The sequence below is a fragment of the Oreochromis aureus genome, linkage group 7 (assembly GCF_013358895.1).
Source record: "Oreochromis aureus strain Israel breed Guangdong linkage group 7, ZZ_aureus, whole genome shotgun sequence".
Classification (NCBI taxonomy): Eukaryota; Metazoa; Chordata; class Actinopteri; order Cichliformes; family Cichlidae; genus Oreochromis; species Oreochromis aureus.
Window position 1 is genome coordinate 13,288,208 of NC_052948.1, and position 22,417 is coordinate 13,310,624.

The following is a 22,417-nucleotide window of genomic DNA, read 5'->3' on the forward strand; positions in this document are numbered from 1 at the left end:
CAATGCACTCAGTTTACTTCTTACTCACTACGATCGTCATTCATCATTTTGCCCCAGTAATTAAGGTTAGAATTTTTTTTAAAATGTATTTATTTTTATATACAGCTTATATATTCATTTATTATTTATTTTTATTATTTATTTTAATTCCAATCCATTCTTCGTTTGCAGCATTTAGATAACCTCTATCTGATTTGATGGTTTTGTTACAGACTTTTAAAAAAGTGTTTTGCTTTTCTTTCACAAATATGGGGATTAAATTGTGTTAAAATGTACTAAACAGTGATGTCATGTTTTGAGATGAGGACCCAGGCACAGAGAGACTTGATGAATTTAAGAATCTTATGATTTAATAAAGAAATTTGCAGACTTGCACAGAGATGGTAAAATTATGATGACTGATAATGGAGATGAAGACAACAGACGATGAGGACAGGGAGGAACAGGGGTTTAAATGCACCAAGGAGACAGCCAGAGGTAACTCGGGACAACTGGAGACATTTAAGGATGCAGGGACAGACAGAGACGGAGAAGAAGTCTCATCGTGACGAGTAAAGTTTATCTTGCCTGGCTGGGCAGCTCTCTGGGTGCTCAGCACCCCCAAAGCTCTGATCCTAGAATCGCCCCTGGGTAGGAGGTAGGAGGTAATCTCCTTGTGCAGTCAGGTAATACGCCCACATTTAATGGGAAATGGTGCAGCTAGCCCCATGTGCCCCAAAATGTCAACCATTTGGAGGAAGAGAAGAGTAGACATATGGAGACATTTCACATTGGACGTCAAGGAAAGTAAGGCCCACACTGAGGAACTCTCACCGGTAATAACATGAAAAACTTTCACACTTTATATATTTTTTTTTGTCAGCTGAATCAAATCAAAGTTTTGTGATAATTAGTGGACTAAAACTAAAAGTATTTAGATGCCTGAATTATGACTTAAACAATATGATTTGAGTTCAAATGTGTCTAAAACTAAATCAAAAGTTGCTGCAAAAACTAACACTGCCCCAAACGACTTTGTTATACAGAGGAGTTCAAGGATGACTGCAACCATGTGACCAGGTCCTGTGGCTGCAAAACAACTCCAAATCACCACCCTTCCACCGCTGTGTCTGACAGTTGACATGATGTGTTTGGTTTTCTCCAAACATGGTGCTGTGCATTATGGCTAAATATCTCTCCTTTGGTGTTGTCTGGCCAAAGGAGATTACCCCTGAGGTTTTGTGGTTTACTCAGATACAGCATAAGCCATGTTGCCATGTTCTTTTAAGTGAGAAAAGGCTTTCTCCTGGCAACCCTTCCAACTCTAGTTTTCCTGCCATGAACTTTAACATTTAATACACTAACCGAGGCCTGTAGTGTGAATTTGCTGAGACATCCACTTTTGGGAAGAAGTGTTAACAAGCACCTGAGTGCTGCAGACCACCAAACTGCCAGAACTTCTGCTTTTATAGATATGCCCACACTTGCTGATGATCAGCTCATCAAGTGGATTTGACTAGCAGCACCTGACTGCTGCTTACCCTCTTAATTCTTATGGAAGCTGTAAGGGTTTACTTAGTTTTTCACACAGGACTGCATAGAGTCCTGTGAAAACGTTTTCTTTTTTTCACATGTAAAGGAAAAATCACATTACATCAGCTGTAGCTGCTAAAACACATGGACACGTGTCCAGGTCTTTCTTCATTATCTTTCCTCACAATCATCCAACCATAAAAACACTGCCCCTGGTAGAAACAAGCAGAGCAGTGACGCTTTGATTCAGTCGTGTTTTTACATGTCTGGCACTCAGTGCTGTTAGTGTGCATGACTGCTGCAGGCAGCCGGATGTGCCTTAAGACTTTTTCTCCCTACTTAGCTCCTAACAGTTTCAGCCAGTATTTGATGGTAAATAATACACTTTTTGTTGTCTGGCCTCCAAACAGTGCACCTGTGTTTCAGTCCAGAACGATAATTATAGTTGGCTTGGGGCTTGCTTTGTTGGAAACCAAGACTAAAACAGTACGTGCTAGACTATCCTCTCCCATATGTAGATGAAAATAAAACCTGACTTGTCGATTTTTAGGTACGCACAGTTACAACTAATGAAGTCTAAAAGTTATGCAATGATTTCCACCCCTACCAGGTTTACGTTCAGTTTTTGTTGAACTGGTTTTAGAGATGTTTTGATTTCACTCTGTGGTCATTCTGGAGTTTGTGGTATTACTGACATGTGCTGCATTATACTTGGAGGAATAGTCTTATTAGTTTCACTCTGTATTTTCCACCTGGTCGTCCAAGGTCCCAGCTGCAGTGAGTCCATGATTCTGTGGTCTGAGAGCCACTGCTGCAGTCCAAACCACATGGACCACATTTCCCTGCTTAATCAGTTTTGCATGGCCAAATAAAAAAAAAATAGGAATAATTAGATAAGGACAACTCTAGTGGGTTGTGTGTTTTTCAGATGTTCTTGTCAAACTCATCTATACAAACATACATATACACTCTTTAATTTAGCATAATCTCCCATAATCTAAGTGTCTCAGAAATCACAGAATCTTAAAATCCTAGATTAAATAACATTCAATATTTGGACTCACTCAGACTTATGACTTATATACTATGGAAATAAAACACTATGCGGAAAGTTTTTTCTTCCCCCTCAAAACCGTTGCAGAGTTTCCCACAAGTGTTTTTCTTTCAATCTTCTGCCCATTCAGTTAATCCCAAACCAGCCTGATAGGGTTTAAGTTCAGGTCTTTCACATGTTGGAGCTTACCATCTAGTTCTTTTCTTTCTGTGTTTTGAGTCACAGTCTTTCTGTAACATGAAACTCTCGATCAACCAGTCTGTCTTCCTTTTGTTGCCTGCCTTTTTCTCACCATTTTCTGCTTTCCTACAGTACAGTATTGTCGTAATAATGCATCAATTAGTGTAATAACAGTTTGTTATCAAACCACCTAGGTATAGACTGATGGCTTGCAAGAAATCCGAAAATTTGGGGTGCATCACCTTTAAAGGCTTAATTTTCAGTACAAAAGCTGTACTTTTAACAAGTTTCTAATCTCCAAAAAAGCCAGTTTTTCTGTGAAGTTCACATGATTTTGGATGGTGACATGACGTTTAATTGCTTAAGCTTTGGAGGTTTACATCTTATCTTTGTATCATATCAAATTCACTCGACTTGAACTGCTTCAGTTAATTAAAAACTGGAAACTGGGTGTCGTCAACTAGCGATTAAGGAGTACCCTGCTGCCACAGTCACCTGTCATAAATTTTTCACATGGTATTCACAGACACGCCTGTTCAGCCTAATTTTGCAAGTGTCACTATTACGTAAGATGACAACTCAGGCTTAGGGCATTTTTCCTTGGGAGAATCCTTCCTCTCTGGATGGAGATCACGACCACACACGTGTTTGGGGTTTTTTTTGTATTTTGCTTTTTAATGCTGGAATGGTTGTAAAAAATGTAATCAAACCATCAAATGCTATTAAAGGAATAGTTTGACATTTGGGGAAAACGACTATTCAATCATTTGGAGATACACAGAGATGATTGATAACACTCCCATGCCTGTGCTGGAAATAAGACAAGGCAAAAAGAAGATCTGTCATTCAGTGTGACAGCAGCTACTTTGCTGGAAGAAGAAACTTCCTGAAGTTTCCATTTGTTGCCTGTCAACTAGTCCTGGCCAAGAGACAGGTCACATGACCCCTTATGCAAACTCAAATTTTGTCATTATTTGGCACATGGGAACTCTGGACAATGTCAGGAAAACAACTTGGGACATAGCTTGAGATTGCCTCAGACACTACTGTGTTTGGTTTAGTGTGTTTGGCAGGTGAGCTATCTGGATAGAGAGAGCAGAGTGCAGAGGGCAGAGCAAAAGTCATGGATACACGGGACTGATACCTGCAGCTGCTCTCACACGGGCACAAAACTGACCCAATCGAACGTTGCACAGACTTTGTACAAGCGAGCTGGCAGGTCAAAGATTGTTTTGTGTCTAGTCCAGCTATGTCTATCCATTTGTGTTGTCACATTCTCAAAATCAACAAAGGTTCAGGGCTGCGGTGTGAAAACAGTTTGTGTTTCTGCAATTGCTAAATATCTTTTTTTAACCTTTAGATAGAATCGATCTGCTCCCTCCTGTTGCTAGTTTGTGTAGCTCCTGGTGGCGTCTTCAACTTTACTACATGTTTTTCAAAAAATGTCAAACTATTTCTTCAAGATTCAAAAGAAATTTATATTCAAAGTGTGTCATATAAAAGGTATAACAAAGTGAAATTAAATACAAATCATCACAGTAGAGTCATTACACAGTAAGTTACAGGAATGCTCCTTTTATGGTCCCAGTTAGTGTGGATGTGAGCCGCTACCATCAGGAATTCTGCAGGACCTTCTGCAGTGTCCTCCTGATTGGTACCCTCTCCTCCGGCTTGCTGTCGGGGATCAAGTCAGCGCTCTTCTCAGCAGTCAGTTGAAGGGCTGGCTTCATCTCCTTACAGTGCTGCAGCCCTGCCTGAGTGATATTCCTACAAAAGTCCACCTTCACCTCCTCCAGATTGTCTCCGTGAGCCACCACGCCCTCCAGGCTGCAGTCAGTAATGCGGACGCAGTTCTCTAGATGGAGGTAGCGCAGCTTCCTGCAGCACTGCAGCACAGAAATCACATCCCGGTCAGTGATGTGTCCACAGCCAGACATGGTTAGCGACAGCAAGTTGGGGCACCTGTGGTAGAGACATCCGTAAGACATGTTGCTTAACTGAGGCAGGTTTTCACTTATATGATGGAGTACAAAACCTGTTCTGTGTCATCTTTACTCATAACACCTTGGGATATATATATACAATGGGGATAATAGCAGGAAGAGATTAGTCTGTTTGCAAAGGCAAAGTCTAAAGTAAGCAATGCAGTTTGACGTCTGCTCTTTTCAAAGGGATACTGCTCTGGAAGCAAATAGAATCAGATAATAGAGGGACAGAATAGAGATCGGAGGGCCTGATCTGAGCTATGTATGTGTAAATGGCAACACTGCGAGATGGACACATGATGTGTTTAATGACAGAGCTGTTAAATACCTAGACCTTCTGTGTTCACCGAGTCCCACTGGGCCATGTGTGCTTCGTTTCTTTAAAAAGCTTTTGTGAGTAAGTGAAGAAAAAAAGAGCCGACAATAATTTTAATTAGAAAACCGCTTCTAAAAACAAAATGTCAAGTGTTTCTGTGAAATGCATGCACTGCTGGATTGTCATTCAGTGCACTGCAACCTAGTGGCAAGCCAGAGCTGGTAGACAGGCACCGGGATGGCAAGGGATAGTGAGTGTCATTCATGTTGACAGATGCAGATTACATAAAGACTTACATAATCTTACCACTTCACCACATGTGAGCCTGACATATTCCAGCTGCCTGCAAGTGTTGAGGGCAGTGCCCCAGTAACCTCTGAGCATGCCGATCCATGTGCCCTGCTGCATTGTGGCATGGGCTCAGAGCGAGACTTTAACAGAGCATGTGATCGGACGCTATTGACATTAACAAAATATTGAGGAAGTCGAGCAGTGCACTAAAAAGAAACAGTTCCATTTAGAGACTCGTTTGTCTTTTCTAATGACATAGGATAGGAAGTGGATAGAAGCAAGAGATAAGAGGAGTAGTATTTTTTTTTTTAACCCATTACATAATCCGCCCTCTCATGGAACTTCCACTGTGCGCAGACTCTTTTGTGTGTTGTTCCAATATTTACATACCCACTTATCTGAATCTGTATTGCACACACCCATAGAATATGTGCACTTACATACATACAAGTATTTAGTTGTTGATGCATTAAAGCACCGCCTCATAGCACCTTGTTTTTTTAAGTGGAAAATAATTTCCTTTTAATGGGTTTCTTTGTTTGTTCCGTCTGTAAGCTAGTTTTCAAATTCATTCCCATAATATTTCATATGTTGGCCAACTGTAGGAACGCAGCAGCTGAATGAAAAAAAGAAAAGAAAGAAAAGCAAAAACCTTGATCTTTTCAAAGTAGTGAGGGCAAATATAGCTGCTTCCACCTAGCAGTGTGTGCCTAAAATGTTCAGAAGTTTTTTATGCCTTTAATTTATGTTTGAGACATGATGTAGTTCCCATTGAAAGAAACAGCAACAAGAGCAGACTGGTCTATGTTGAGCACAAGCAGAACACCACACCACCAACCTGTAATCATGCCTGTAATGAGCCGTTTGGTTTCCTAACGGTTAATTTGTCTGGTCAAATTATCCAGCGAGCTCTAAAAGGAACTGAGACGTAGTGTCCATTTACTGTTTGTGTCCTTCAGTCGCTTGAGGGGAAAGGTTTGCGTCAAAAAAAGCCTAAAACATTGCTGGAGCCTTCCACTTTCTAGATTCAGTAGTAAATATTTTCCAAAGCAGCTGTCAGATAAATTTCTTAAGCACTTCATAAGCAAAAGTCATGCATGCTCTCATTATATAAGAGAAAGCATCAGTTTATCCAAATGGTGCACATTAAAGATCGGAGTAAAACTACTCAGAAATGTTTAACCAGTCTCATGCCAAAGCTTCTTGTGCCACCCACTGCACAGCCCACACTATACTGCAAATCAAGCATGTTAATTAATCTTGTATAATTCTAATACTGTGACCTTAAGAAAATTGATTTACTGTAGTTTTCTGGCTCTAGAGAGCATTACACTGAAAGTACACTGCAAAAGAGCCCCAAAGACATGCTATGTTTTATAGTTTTTTCCATGTAGATAAAAAAAAAAAAAGAGAATATAGACACGAGGTTGGCGTCACAGTTTGCGTGGAGTCTTATCCAGGAAGAGGCAGGCACAGACAGAGCACATGTTCATTCCTCTGACGGCAACAAAGAGCCAATTGTAGGCTCCACCTGCCTGCATAAATCTCCACTATGCAGCTGACTGGGAGGGTCTGGAGCCAAGTCACTCTTTATCACCCCCACAGCCTCTGCGTTCCCTCCCACTTTGTCACGTGCACTTCCTTTCTTCTGACAATTTGGGAGGGTTTATCAGTATGCAGAGAGTGTGCCTTAAGGACACAGAGATGCAAGCCTCAGACGAAGTGGGTGGTTCTAAGCTCTGACTCATCTCACAGCTCTCACATCACAAATCTCAAATTTCACAATACAGGAAGTCCTCACAGGGTTGTACACCACGCCACTGAGACTGCCCCTTTCCCCTTTTCCCTTCCTCTTGTCCCGGCCAGCTGTGGTGGCCAAGCTCCCTCACATCAACTGTTATTATTGGCTGCCTTGAAGAAATTATCCAGAGACCTCATTACGCCTCTCCGGGCCGATTCCTGCCTGGACCCGGCCACGCACACAAGGCCAAAAGCCAAAACGGCTACTTTTCAGCGACCTATCAAGTCCAACTGTCACGTCATTCATTAAATATAATTTGATATGTGACCACAGTTATGTTAGTTAATAGAATCAGTCTTGTGTCCCACAGATGTGTCATTTTTCTGTCTCCACAGCCAGTTGCGGATACGCCATCTGTTTCTAATGATCATGTTCCATGCTGCCTGCAGCTAAACATGGCAGTTAGACTGAGCGACGTGCCTTTAAATGAAAACCATTTGGTTTCCTGATGTGGGTGTAAATGACCCTGAAAGCAACATCCCCTCCCCCAAATTGTGTGAGCATCCTCAAGACACATAAAGAGAGACGCAATTTTGAATGTTCTCATGCGAGTGTCAAGATGAACACAAGCTGCACAGGCTGTGCCAGTGTCATGTTAATTCTACTCTACCTTTAAGGTGTTTAAAAGTCAATGCTTGAGGTATTATTACAGGATATTACAGTGTCCTCTCTCCTCTTTCGTCAGTTGCCATTCTGATCACACAACACAGCAGGGGAGAGCCACACACAAACACTCACATATAGCAGACATGGGCCAGGAACGTGCTGACCAGGCTTTCGTGTTTACTGCAGATGTTCTTCTGAAACGAGCTCTTCAACCAGTCCTCGATGTTGCACACTTGCAGGACCATGCTGGAGTACCAACTAATAGTTAAGTAACGCAACGAGGGTCCCAGCACAAAGTTGTCCTTCCTGAGCTGACAAGGGGAGCTGAAGTGGAGTAGATTCCAGAGACAGGGGTCCAGGAAGACCTCACGCAGCTGATGACAGGTGAGGGACAAACTCCTCCGGCTGTCCTTGTCCAGAAAGGAGAAAAGGTGAAGGAGACACTCACGGTTGAGCTGAATGAGATGCATGGTGTGTTGTCCTGAGACATAGAGATAGGCTTCGTCCCTGGGGCAGTGGTAGGCCTGCTGGTAAGCAGCAACAATGAGCCCACAGCCCGTATTGTGTGGCCTAGATACATGATGCCCCCTCAGGCACGCCACACAGGCCTGCACATATAAGGCCGTAGAGCACGGGCTATTTTGGGAAGACAACTGCGGTGCAGTCAAAGATGGAAGTGTTTGAGCCATACGCTCCCTTTCCATCTGTCATGGCTCTCAACAGGCAGCAAGCGCTGGATTCAGCCAGATGTTTACACTGTCCTGGCCTAGTTCTCAGATACACACTAAGAGACATCAAAAAAAGAGAAACACCTTCACTGGGTAGTGCAGAAACACCCGTGCAACAACTACGGTTAGGTGTCAAATTAAAGGAAAAAAAACAAACATAAAACACCTTAAGAATTATGAACAAATTCTGTGATACTTTTAAAAACAGAGGTAGTAAAAAATAATTCGATGATATATCAAATTTTTACATTAAATGATTCTTTGTTGAATGTACTAGTGTTAAAAAAAAAACAACTGTATTTAATGCACTTAAAGGGATCTGCATTCCCTGCATTGTGATCAAGATCATTAGAGAGCCACATAACTTCACAACTGTAACCTGGAAAACACTTCATGTGAGTGAAAGTCACGAGCCGTGTTACGCAGCACTTTGCCTCAAGGAACAGACAGTACTACAACTCAGGGTGTGTTTGTTCAGTTGGCTCGCAGAGGACGTACCGAGGTGGCAAAAGGCAAAATACCATTCAGCCCATGTCATCACTCCACACTTCCTTGCCAGCTTTTTCTACGTCACTCTTTATCGGCGATCTCTATAAAAAGCAGGAGACTGGGAAATTCCACTGCTGGAAGGCGGATCACATTCTGTACTCTGCGTCACCGTGTCACGACGTCCTGTACAAGCTCTCCAACATTGTAATGTAAGCCATTTGTGATTTAATCACAAATGTAGAAAAAAAACAAGGGGGGCACTTGTATCACTGATGGGGACTGAATAACAAACCACAGCCACCTGTGTGCAGGCGATGAAGAGCAGCTGCTCCTCAGCATACAGGAGTGCCTGTTCCTGCCAGAGTGAGGCGGCTCACTGGGTGGCACGTGTGCCGGGGGGAGGGTGACTCTGCGAGAGTGTGTGTGTGGGTGGGGGGAAGACAACAGAAAGGCTCTCATTTTAGAAGTCATACTTGGGTCATATCAAACCCAGTTAACCACTGCAAGGCATAATAAGGGTGTTGTGACAGTTGTATACTGGAAATACACATGAAATATATTTTAGTATGCATGTGTCTACTGTACACACACACAAAAGGAAAAAACTGTTCCTAACATATGCATCAATAAATAGTTTGATGACATTTAATTTGCATAAAGTACATGAACCTGTTTAGAAAATAGATTTGCAGTATAAGCTTAAAATAGAGGCTAGTGTAGAAACAATGATGCAGTTCTTTAATTGCAGAGCTGCTTGCTAGGTTAATATCTCTACTCCTGACTGATGAACAGATTTCTATAAAACATGTTTTTCTTCAATATTCACTCCTGCAAAATCTTAACTTTGAACGATGCCTTATCAGTTTTGGTCTTACCATCTTTCCTTGTGACAGTGCAGTAACCACCACCTAACGTGAACCGTGGCGTCCTGTTTGCCTTTTACTGCAGCGGGTCGGCCGGTTGCAGTCGATGATAAAAACAGCACAACACAAACATCTTAATAAAATGTTCTCCATTGTATTCTGTCATGTTCATGATGCCTGGCACACATTTGAAGAGAACTTCACTTCAGGTCCCCGTGTATGGCCATTTCAAATAACATAAAATGTTACATGATACTCCAGCATCAGTACAGGCAAACTTTTTGAGAATGATCACTTCTTTTTACATTGTTTTAACTTCTTGACCAGAACCAACTTTCTAAAGCCCTAATGAGCACCAGTCAGTCAAATGCATTGCATTCTAAATCTTAAAATATCCTCTAATGACTGGAAAACAGAACTACTGGGCTCTTAAGGTGAAAAATATGACATCTGAAACTTTAAAAACAATAGAAATGCCAAATATTACACAGTGTTCTTGACAATGAATCTCTTCAGTCTAGGCTAAACATTGGACCAACTGAGGTTTTCCAAGGCTAAAGCTTCATTACGTTAAACTTTAAACGATCACCTTTGGAATCTATTGGATATGGAGAAGTCTACCTCGTTATGAGGGGCACATCATCGAGAGAATACATGCAAAAAGTCCCACTAAACAAATTAAGCAGCAAGTTAAAACATGACGCTTTCAAACAAATCATAACACAAACGTGAAAATGTGAATGTTATGTGAAAATTATAATCAAGCACGGTGACAAATGTGATTGAGGTGAAGTCGAAACAAAAGTCACGAGCTGGTCTGAGGCAGTGAAATCTCAAAGAATTATTTATTGTGCAACAGTTTGTAGAGCTTGGTGAGATTCTTCTGTTGCAGCCTTGTCTGAGGTATCTGCATCTGCTGCAGCTTTCACTGATACTGTGTCACCCTCAGCCAGTGTAGCCATGTCTTTGTTCACATCTTCCTCTTCTTTCTCGCCCACGACGTCCCCGTGTGACGACGCTGCGTCCGCAAAATCCATATCTGTAGCTACTGTGTCGGCTACGACTGTGTCCTGAGAAACTATTTCTGGAGAAACACTGTCCACAGCTGCAGCGTCCACGGCAGGCTTATTTGTGGCTGTGCTGTTTGATGCGCTTGTGTCAGAGGGCACCTGACCAGTCCTCTCTACGTAGAAGAGGATGTAGGCTTTGGCCTTCCTCACTGTATCCTCATTGGTCAGAGTCACTGTGCTGTCGTTGAAGTGGTACCAGCGACCCTCATGGCTGCCGTATGCTGTATAATGCCCCGACCCAACCCTGTGAACACAAACGCACGTCATATTCTGCTGCCTGCTTTCATGTAAGACTTCATCTATCGTTGCTGAAGCAAGAGGGGAGAATTCAGCGTGACAATATAGCAGCAGTGCAACACTGCCACCTAGAGGCCAAAGACAAAAGCACTTTTATTCTGTTTGAATCTAAATGTGTTTTCAAGGACTCGCAGCCTAATGCCTTTTAGCGGCTATATGAATTTTTAAACTGCAGCTTTCCACAAAGCTTTCTAACAAAATTGGTTGTGATCCGATTATACAGTAACTCAAAGCTGGCAGATAATAATGCACAGATCCATAGCTCAGTCTTGATTGCATGTTAGGATTCAGTTCTTTATTTTTCTACAACACAAAAAAATACACTTGTACAAAAAAACAACAAAAAACAACAACAAAAAAAAAACAACATGGATCAAGCTGGCCCTTTTATCCAGAGGAAATAATTAGTCATCAAATTAAATCAGTTTTTAATTATAGCTTTGATTCATGACCTCTAAATATTGATGTTTCTTTGTTAAGAAAGCTTTGTAATTACCACATTTTACGCCATCTAACAAATCAGGAAAGCCAGACTCAACAATGTTAAACTACTCACCCAGATCCATGATGCACCACGACAGCAACAAGGTCATACAGGCAGCTCCCTGGTAATGACTTCTCTGGCTGCAAACACAACAGAGCAAAAGGAAAATGCTGTGGAAATGCCCTTCACACCTGGAAGTGGATACAAACCACAGACTGGCAGACAGATAATAATCAAAACAGTTTACACTCCTTCAGTTATGAGTAGAGATGTACACGATTAATGGACTACATGTTTAAATGCTGCTGCACTATCTAGTCAGTACCAGAATTACGAGTCGGTTAAGCCTGTTTTTCTTATTTTATTCATGTAGAACGGCAGTTACTGGTTGAGCTGGGATACAGGGACACTGACCACTTCCACTTCACCACTCTTTCAATGGCAGTTGAACAGAAAAAAGCAAGTAACAACCACGGTAACAAGGCTGTTTTGCAGTATTTTGATGTTTTAAAAAACAAACAAACAAAAAATAAAACAAAGAGCAGTTGTATATCAGCTTTGCCAGAATAAACTGGATTAGAGCCAAGCAGCCGAGGCCAGGTGTAACCACAATCTTCATGTGGAAGCTCCCAGAAAAGAAGGTCACTGCTGCTAGCACTGCTGAACTCGCAGAGCCAAAATAATCTCACTCGGTGTGTTTGCAATGGTTTAAGATGTGTCATACATTTAGTGAGGATTAAAACATGATTTTATTAACAAGGAACATTATTGTTTTCATAGACAAAATTATTTCTATGAAAAATGCTAAAATTTCTCCATTTAAATTCTGTTCACTTTTTAATGTTTTCTGAGCATTTTCTGTCTTTTTGACTAGATCAGTTTTTCCTGTTATTTAGCAAATTAGTTGCCAACATTCCTAGCTCTCACTCATTACTTGTATTTGTGTGCATGTGTTGTTTGACCTTCTATGTGAAGAACAATGTTTTTGATGAAATTTTATCCGTTGACAGAGCAAAGGAGCAGATTTGCAACTGAGCTCTTGGACTGAAAAAAAAAAAAAAAGTCACACAAACATTAAAAATTTATGTTTGTTAATAATTTTAAAGTACAAACCCAATTCCAAAATAAAAAAAAAAAAAAAGTTTTACTACTGTTTACGTTCAACTCCATCTTAGATTGATAAGGGTTGGTGGGCTCTGCCGACTTTCCTAATGGGAAATAAAAGCTGAGTGGGCATTCCACATTCAAATTCCATATGGGAACTCTGGAATTGTGGCTTACTCAGGAATGCCTCATTAAAAGAACACCTGGAGAAGCAATTTGCAACTGATCCGGTTAATTGGCAACAGATGATTAGGTATAAAAAGAGCATCTTAGAGTGACAGAATTTCTCAGAAGCAGACAGAGGTTCACCAATCCACAAAAAATGGCATCTAAAAAAAAAATAAAAAAAAAATAAATTGTGTAACAATTTCAGAATGATGTTCCTCGACACAGAACTGCAACTCTTTATCTGCAGTACATAATAATCAAAGGATTCACAGAATTTGGAGACAAAGGGACAAAGCTGAAAATCAATAGTGGATGTGGTGATCTTCACTCATCTCAGTCAGCAATGCATTAAAAACAGACATGATTCTGCCATGGAAACTCCATCATACAGAGAAGCAGCCATATGTGACTTTGATCAAGAAACCTTGCAGTTTTCTCCGAGCCAACGCTCATTTAAAATGGACCGAGGTAAAGTAAAAAACTGCTCTGGGTTCAGACAAATCGAAATTTGAAATCCTTTTTGACAGTATTGGAGTGCATGAGTGACTGGAACTTGAAATAGGGACTTGGAAAGACACCATCAACGCTGAAAGGTACATACGGGTTTTAGAGCATCCAGATGACATCTTTTTCAAGGTTGGCCTTGCATATTTCAGCAAAACAATGCTAAACTTTATATGTAGCCCTGTCTCTGCACCTTTGAGATGTGTTGCTGTATATAAAATATATAAAATAAGCTTATATATTGCTTAAAAAGGTACATTTTTTCAGTTTAAACACTGGATGTGTTTTCTATGTTCAATTATGAATCAAATATGGATTTATGAGACACTGGCATTTTACAGTGTCCCAACTACTTAGGATTTGTGGTTGCATGTTAGGAGAAGCTCTTGCATTATAACAAAAAACTGACATACTTATTGCACTGCGGTCAGAAAAGCAATTTGCTGTAGAATAGCACCCCCTGAAGCTCTGGGGCATTCAGACAAACAAGATTAATACTTGTCACAAGTACTCTGAATTCCAGACCTTACATAAAGATCTAATCAAAAGCAGTTTATGCCCAGTATAAAACTGTTTGTACTCTGAAATGAAATGAAATAGACACTCCATGTCCCCGAATCAGACATAGGTGTGAATCAGCCACCACAGCATCTTGCAAAGTTGTGAACACAAGCACGGACCTCCTACGTAACCAGCTGGAGATCTATCAGAAAGTCACAAATGCAGGTGGTAACCACTGATCCAATAATGAAAAATGCATTCGCTACAGATGGTAGTCCAACAACCCAGGTCTGTGCACTACTGTTAACAATTTAGCATATTTCTTTAATACTATATTATCAATCAAAGCACTCATGTGTACATTTTAGGACATCAGCCTTATCAACCAATCACAATCAGTGTCACTGCCAACAACCAATGTGTTTTTACCATTGTGTTGATATAAATTCTTATTTAGATGAATGTGTGTTACTTTTTTTAAATGTTATTTTTTTAAGTAACAAAACTATAATGCTTCATTACAAAAAAAATCAAACTGTCTTAAGTAAACTACGTTCCTGTTGTGATCTTTCCTACGAAACTGACTTGAATACCAACAAATTTCCACAATGGTAATTTCGGTGAAGTTGTTTTTCCTGTCGTAAGAGCAGAAAAATGGAAAAAGATGATCATCACTGGCTGTACAAGTGTTTACTGATACAGCACTGTGAGCTTTTAGGAGCCAACAGAATTGCAGCAAATGTCTGCAAACATTTACTGCAGTTTCTATCAACTTTAGCTGATGTGTTTTCTCACCAACCTACTCTGGCCTTTGTTTTATCTGCCATTCAAAGCAGATCTTACCCTCTCCTGATTAAACTGCAGATCAACATTTGCTGATCTGATTCTGAAATGTAGCTGTTGTGAAAAAAGAAAAAGAAAAAAAAAATACTGTGATATATCCTAATCAGCAGTCCGTCAGTGTTGGGCTCACCTCAAGTAAGTAGCCTCTCATGTCCAGACCTTTCAGTGGAAATTCTACATAGGTATCCACCTTGTTTCTTAAAAAGGCAGTCCAGTGGAACCGTTTTAGGTGCAGGCACAAAACCTATGAGTAGAAACAAAAGTGCAATTTATTTAAGAAGTAAAAGCAAACATATGTCTAGTTTCACAGTAGATACAGTGAAGTGTATATTAAAATATATATATAAAAAAAAAACCTTTGGCAGCTTCTGGATCCAAAACTTCTTGGTTGATTTCTGTCTCTTTTTACACTTATGGCAGTAGTACAGCTCTGTGTCATCGAGTTCTTCCAGGTCGGTGAAGCTATGTAAGCAGTCTTAAAGAAAAACAAAAACGAATACACACAAAAAAATTGAAAAGCTCTGAAGAATTTTAGTATCACAAACTTTGAAACTAACACTGCAAAAAAGGTCTATAAAAGTTCATTTCTGACTACAAGAAACTTACCACGTAGAGTGCATGTTGGCACTGGCTCTTGGTCCTTATTTCTCTTTTGTCTGAACTGACTGGGAATGTCCAAAGACAGATCTGAGTAAAAAACACAAGGGGAAAAACATGACATGTCACGCACCATCAGGCTATATGAAGTTTAACACTGTAACTCTATAATAAATGGGTTTCCATTCATTTATTTGCTTTATGATGTAGAGCAACAATCAAAAGATTTGCTACAGAAACCCACATTTATTTTTGTGTTATCTTGCCAAACACTGATACATGAACTTTGCTATATGGGACAACAAAAGCAGCTCAGTGTGGTTTCACTGACAAAAGTTTATGTCTTACCAAGAAATGGATCAAACTTTCGAGATTCTGTCCCACAAATTAGGCAGTTGACTTCATTCTGAAGTATACCACCAAAAATGGATGTCACAACACTTGCGGTCCCATTTCTGTAAAGAATTTAAAAAAAATGCAGTAGCTTTTACATTCAAGTTATAGTGACTTACTGCTAAACATGGTCATGCCGATAGTATATTGTTACAACTAGTCTGTATTAACTGGAAAAAAGTAGGAAATATTAACTATATGCAATAAAATTCAGGATCCCGCTGAGACAACAAAAGCAAATTCAGTGTATGGTTAGAAGGACTCACGTGCAGCATTTGCCATCTGTGCTAGAGAGTCTGACTCCATCCTGAGGTGAGAGTGGATGCGACGCCCCGTTACGGCTGTACTGTAGCTCCCTGTGGAGGTGGTCCAGTAGGTAACGCATGAATTCATGGGCATCCTGCTGCTGATAACCTCTGCACACACAAACACAGCTTTAAATTGCATTCATGCAATGACTCACAATGGTTTACTGCAGTTTTTTGATACACAATGCACCTTTGTTAGTAGTGTGACTAAAAACGTTAACGCTTAGGAACAACAACAGAAGTGAAACGGAAACAGTTTCCTGCTCTGCATTAGCAGCTTAACTTATGGAAAACAGTGTTTACAATATGGGTGTACCTGAAACTTGGCATGATTTTCCATATGGCATAAAACAAGGAGTCTGGACTGAAGGCGGTCTGGTTCCCTTGCCATAGGGAACAAAGAGTTTTCCTGAATTCCTCCACCAAAGATCTGTTCAACATAAAGCAACTTTAATTTAGACTTAACCGAAATAATTTTATGGATTTTTAATTATACCTGATTTTTTTCTTCTTCATTTGCCTACCTATCTTTTTCTTTTCAGCAAAAACATTAGAACTGGATGCCTTACAGAACCACTCACAACTAACAATGTTGCCGATTTCACTTGCTGAAATTAACGTTAATTATTGCCCATAAATCATCCCTCCTTCAGAAGAGGACCTTACACACTGTTGTCCCCTTGGCTGCGGGTGTGGTACATCCTTCTTCCTGCCGTCTTACCACTGCGCAGAGCCACAGCAGGCAACTCCTTGAAATAGCAGCTGAACTGCTCGATGTTGCTGTCAAAGAAACAAATTTTGCCATCAGTCGTCTCAAACGTAACATCAGCAGACACCTGACAGGTCACAAATTAAAGGAAAGAGAAGGAGAGTGTCAAAATAAAATGCTGGACGATTAAACGCTGGGAGAACAGGTTCAACCTTTGCATTGATTCTAAAAGTCTCTAAACCTTTAGTTGAAATAGTCCCTGGATTAGAGTTTTCATTATGGTAAGCAATGTCCCGGTATGCCCCATGAACTGAAGCACTGTTATCCTCAAAGGGAACAACCCCACAAATATGGAAATGCTTCACTGTAGGATAAAAAGGCAGTCACTCACAATGTCTATCTATTGATCTGCAGAGGAGACAAGTGGGCCCAAAACATTCTAGTAAAAATACCCCAGTATAACATACCTACGAGATCACCTCACTAAAGGGATCGAGGATCGAAGTTCCAAATACACTATATGCACAAACGTATTGGGTCACAACATCTGCAGGAGCTTCTGTATCTATTTGCAGATACAGTATAACAGGCTTTCGACAATTTTGCCTGTTCATCCAGAAGAGCCTTTGTGAGGTTAGACACTAATGTTTAACAAGAGGGCCTGGCTTGCAATCTCCACTCTAATTCATCCCAAAGATATTCAATAGGGTTGAGGTCGGGCTCTGCGAGACAGTCGAGCTCCCTTCTCTAAGTGTTCCCACACAGTTGAATACGTTTTTCACAAATGTTGGTAAAGGAAGAGTGCATGGATAGGTGCTTGATTTTATACAGCTATGTTAAAGGGTCTGAATTCACTGATTAAGGGGTGTGGCTCAAAGTTACATACAATGTATGTACATGCTTTCAAACAAAGTTAACTTCACATTTGAAGGGATGATGCTGGAACCTAACATACATCCAACCTTTGGACTTTTAAAGCAAGAGCAAGTGTGGAAAACCTGAAAAACACATGCTGTGGTCCACACAAGGTTTTAACCTTTGTTTTCATGTTTGTTGGCAATCATGGAGGAAAACTACAGCTGAAACTGTCTTAATATATCTCATTATTTATTCACTGACTTTAAAGATGACAACCTGACAAAAGAAAATTCAAAGCAACAAATTTGCTTATTCATGACATTTTTTATATTTTTAAATTACTAATCAATATATTAAAAGAAGAAAGAAATTTCGCAAGAATTCTAGCTTCTTTGTCTGTAAATGTGGAACCCTGCTGCTCTAATGCTTTAGCATTGTGGCTAAATGTGTATTATCTGGGAAACCTGGCCTTTGACTGTGTCTTGTTTCCAAGCAGCCTCTGTAATCCCCCTAACTGTGCCCCAGACTATATTAATAAAGGATGACTGCTCGTGGGGCCCTGGCTCTACAGGGGCAGAGCCACTGAATCGTGCCACAGACTCGGTTCACCGCCTACATACCTCGTCCTCAGTGCACTTACCTGAGGGACTGCAGAATGGCATTCATGAAGCACGTGTTTCCCAGGTTGCGCAGGCCTGTAGCACCTAAAGCCACGCCATCCTGAGAGACGAGTGACAAGACTTTGCATTGACAAGAGTATATGTGGATGTTTAAAGACATATGGAAAAATTCGATGTTTTAAGCTAACATTTAAAGTCAGTTGGCGTACAGCTCTATAAAGATGCTGTGACTCATTTAATTGAAGCCCTGCACCACAGTGTAAAAAAATAGTCTCGTAAAAGGAAAATTTGAGCAAGTTTTAAGGAGTGGTGCAGTCTTTTGTGCTGGGAGTGCGATTCTAAAGTAGCTGCTATCTTTACTTCTTTTTTCAAGGCAGCAAACATTTACCTTGAACTATTACTTACACTGTCTTTTAACAGCTTGCCGTCTCCTGCTGGGCTGTCCTGAAGTTTTCTTTTCCTCTGTCGCTCACCCATTAGTGCTGAACTGTAAGCAGAAAAGATTACTTGTGTCACCCGGATAAAGCAGATTACTTTGGTGCATGTCTTAACTTGCCTAGCATACTCTTGGAGTAGGGCTGCAGCTATCAATTATTTTAGTAATCGAGTAATCTATCGATACTGAAATGTTTTTAAGTTGAACTGTTTTACAAAATCTCCATTGAAAAACGAAACTAAACTCTTTGATTGTACAAACGTGCCATATTGAATTACATTTTTAAAGAAAACATTTTCTTTAATGCAGAACAATAGAAATAATCTCAAGTAGAGTCAAAGGTCAAACATGAATAAAATAAGATGTATATGCAAACTAAACTAAGGCATAAAAAAAATACCTTTGGAAGGCTCTTCCTATGTTTATGTTTTAGTGTTGTTGAAAACAGACGTTTTGTAGACATTAATAGTTCAGTGTCAGCTTAACAACCACCAGGACAATGACTCAGAATTTACTGGCCCATGTACATTTTTCATTGTCTTGTTAAAAAAAAAAAATGCTATTTAATTAATACAGTATTTTACATTACTTCAATTTCAATCTGAACAGTGTTACAAAAGCCTTGAAATTATTATAGTTTACTACACTCCATCCCCCCCATTTAGACTCATCCCTGTTTGCTGCAGGTTTCGCTTCAATGTAAAATAGGACGGCTGCCATCAGCCTTCAGCAAGCTGTATCATTTAAACATGGTGTTAGACTAAGTAACAGTTCATCTGCAGATTTTCATACAACTTCTAGAGGCTTACTGCAGATTTTTCGCGGTGTAATACAAATGGCTGTGGATGGAGCAGCTACAAAGTTCATCTGAGTTTGTTGATCAGGTGCTTTGATGACGACCTCCTGCTAGCCGTTTCCCAGTAAGGATTTTATTGGTGATCGCCGTTCCTATGATCAATGTTCCTGTGTTTTCTTTCACTCAGTCTGAGCTCAGCGTGGCTCCACCTCTGTAAACAGACTCCGGCTACGTGTTTAATTATGTCAGCATCATTGTCACTGCTGCTGTTGTGTCTTTGTTCAAAACTGGGAGCTGTGTGGGCTTAATGTTGTCAAACTTTTTATTCAAATGCTGGTCCTTAATATGTTTGTATTTCTGTTTTTTTGTGGCAAACGCGGGTGAAAAACTCGTATTTACATCGTTTAACACAACGGTGCAAGTGTGTTAAATGAACCATCGAAGCAAAGACTTTGCATTGACAATTTTTTATAATCGAACTACTCGATGAATCATTGCAGCCCTGCTCTTGAGATATCAAAGCAAATTGTCCTTTTTAAAGTGTAAAAGGCAACCATGACAGTAAAATGAGGAAAAAATTGTTTAATACTTACTTTTCTAAACTCTGAAGATGTTCCCGCAACTTCTGCACTTGCCCAAGTTTGGTGTCGTTCACAACAAATTCATCACATCTGTAACTATTAAATACACATTAACGACAAAATATTATTATTAAAAATATACTAATACTGTTCCATCTTTCTCAGGTAGCATAGAAATGTGGAAGAAATTATTACAATCGATACAGATTTTAATAAAGTTTGATCATTTTATTTTATTTTTTTAAATGACAATACAATCCTCTGACTGGTAAAAAATTTAAACCGATGAGTCAGACTGTGGTCAGAGAGAACACTTACCAAAACACACTGTAGCTGCTGCAGTCCATGCAAACAGAATGATGGATTTTCTCTTTTTCATGTTTCTCACCCTTCCTTTGACTAACACCAAGGACTTGATTCTCTTCAAAGTGTTTCTTTGCATGCCCATTGACATATCTGTGCAGAAAGAGACAGCTTTATAAACACACATCTGGAATTCCTGGAAATGACTCAACAGTTATGCTCACAAATGTATTTATTTTTGGTTAAAAGGTTAAATTACGCAAGGGGAATGTTTTTAAATCATTTTGACATCTTGTCCCTCATCAGAATAAATGACTACAGAAGTGTTTTTTTCCTCTCCCAGAAGTTTAACACGTGTTTGTTGTGTTATAAAGCTTACAAATGTGAATGGAATTCTGGAAACACATTTTTTGTTTAAAAAAAAAAAAAAAAGTATTGAAGAATTTTTTTTACGTTTTATTAAACAGAATAAACACAGGCATATTAAAATCACAACTGAGGGTTTTTCACAGTCATCTCAGTGACCACCGGGTACAGTCCACACGCCTTTATTTATTGTGTCCTTAAGTGACTGAATGATTGAAGTTGTTTGTCCCAAAGTCAATAGCTTCCTTAAAAAAATTACTAAGAAGGCGGTTTAGCGGACAAAAAACCCAAACTCACCGTCCACAATGAACCATCAGACAGGTAAGGCAAATCCATGGACTTTTATTAGACCTGCAAACTGAACATAAAAGATGATTCCGTTTAATGAGCTCGCATATGTAAATAAATAATTCTCTCAACAGTCACAAAGATATGGCGAATTGTGATTTGCCCTTGCGATATCTGCTGTTGACTCGTGGCTAGTGCTTACCTAGCAGACAGAAATATGGCAGTCTGCTCACAAGTTGGCATCCAAAAATGTTGCGCACCGAGCTACGCTTAAGTACAACGAAATGAATTTTACTGAAGTAAAATAAAAGACAGAAAAACACTCCTCTTACCGTTGCAACACCAGGAGGACGGAGTACCGTTAGGGAACCTGGAGGAATCAAAGGCACCGCTTATGTTTGAGCTCAGATGAGGGCACTCCATCAGCTCACGATTGTGAGTCAACCGACGTTATAACCAGCACTAACACACCAACGGTACCAGGACCCGGGAAGCTAACAATAGTTAGCCAATTAACCTAAAACTAGCTAGCTAACGTTAGCAGGTCTACTACTTCTGGTGGCGAACGCACGTTTTCCTGCTTTTGCTTGCGCCGACGCGTTATGTAGCTATTGTATAGCTTGCATAATTTCACATTAAAACTGTTTACATAAATAAAAAGAGCCGCTGCTTCCACCCGCACATACTGTAAGATGAAATCGTAACCTTATCTTTGGTGTTAAGAGGTACCAGATAACTGCTGGCGCTTGCCACAAACAAATGGAAATGGAAATAACTTGAGGAAGTGACGTACTGTCTGCCGGCTCACACACATACACACACAAAGATTAAAAACTTAACCAGAGAATTTTTCCTACCACTTCCGTTTTCGCCTTCCCCCCCCCCTTTTTAACCACTGAGCTGCTTAAAGAGGCCAAAGCCACGTTGTAAACCGACCTTACTCTGGGATAGCAGCTCTTTCTGCTGCGTTTACTGATATTTTGATGCTCCAATTTTTAACAAAACAGCTATTTTCATTTTGAAATTTCAGGTAAACGCATAAGTAACTTACAACACTAGTAAAGGTTATGTTCTTTGTAGTTACACAAATATTAACAACCATTTTTGCCACGTCCTCTATAACGTTTTGTTTTGTTATGTTTTTCGTTGCAGGTCATTAGTAAGTTTCCCTTGTTTAAACCTCGGTCGCCAACGCGCATGCGAGCTTATGATGACGTCTATTTCCGTGTTTCGACATCGCGTGCTGTCCTGTAGGTGACAAAAGGGACTTTAACATTTAAAAACTTTAACACTGTCACCACGTAGCTCCGCAATTAATCGCTGGGATTTGAGTTGTAGTAAATCTGAGGATAGAGATTGTTTGCTC

General features: G+C 40.0%; 2 protein-coding genes across 2 annotated transcripts; both read right to left on the reverse strand.

Annotated features, from left to right (window-relative positions):
• Positions 1-3,062: 3,062 nt before the first annotated feature.
• Positions 3,063-8,318, reverse strand: fbxl22 (F-box and leucine-rich repeat protein 22). Its single transcript, XM_031747416.2, has 2 exons — positions 7,878-8,318; positions 3,063-4,708 (listed from the first exon to the last, which is right to left on the reverse strand). Exons 1-2 carry the CDS (start codon positions 8,213-8,215, stop codon positions 4,360-4,362), a joined length of 687 nt encoding a protein of 228 aa, XP_031603276.1. The 5' UTR covers positions 8,216-8,318; the 3' UTR covers positions 3,063-4,359.
• Positions 8,319-9,957: 1,639 nt separating this feature from the next.
• usp3 (ubiquitin specific peptidase 3) lies at positions 9,958-21,902 on the reverse strand. Its single transcript, XM_031747377.2, has 15 exons — positions 21,384-21,902; positions 21,061-21,121; positions 20,413-20,550; positions 20,107-20,190; positions 18,687-18,768; positions 18,302-18,381; positions 16,761-16,874; positions 16,411-16,524; positions 16,053-16,202; positions 15,742-15,848; positions 15,403-15,483; positions 15,153-15,271; positions 14,927-15,040; positions 11,749-11,816; positions 9,958-11,139 (listed from the first exon to the last, which is right to left on the reverse strand). Exons 1-15 carry the CDS (start codon positions 21,472-21,474, stop codon positions 10,671-10,673), a joined length of 1,872 nt encoding a protein of 623 aa, XP_031603237.1. The 5' UTR covers positions 21,475-21,902; the 3' UTR covers positions 9,958-10,670.
• Positions 21,903-22,417: the final 515 nt, after the last annotated feature.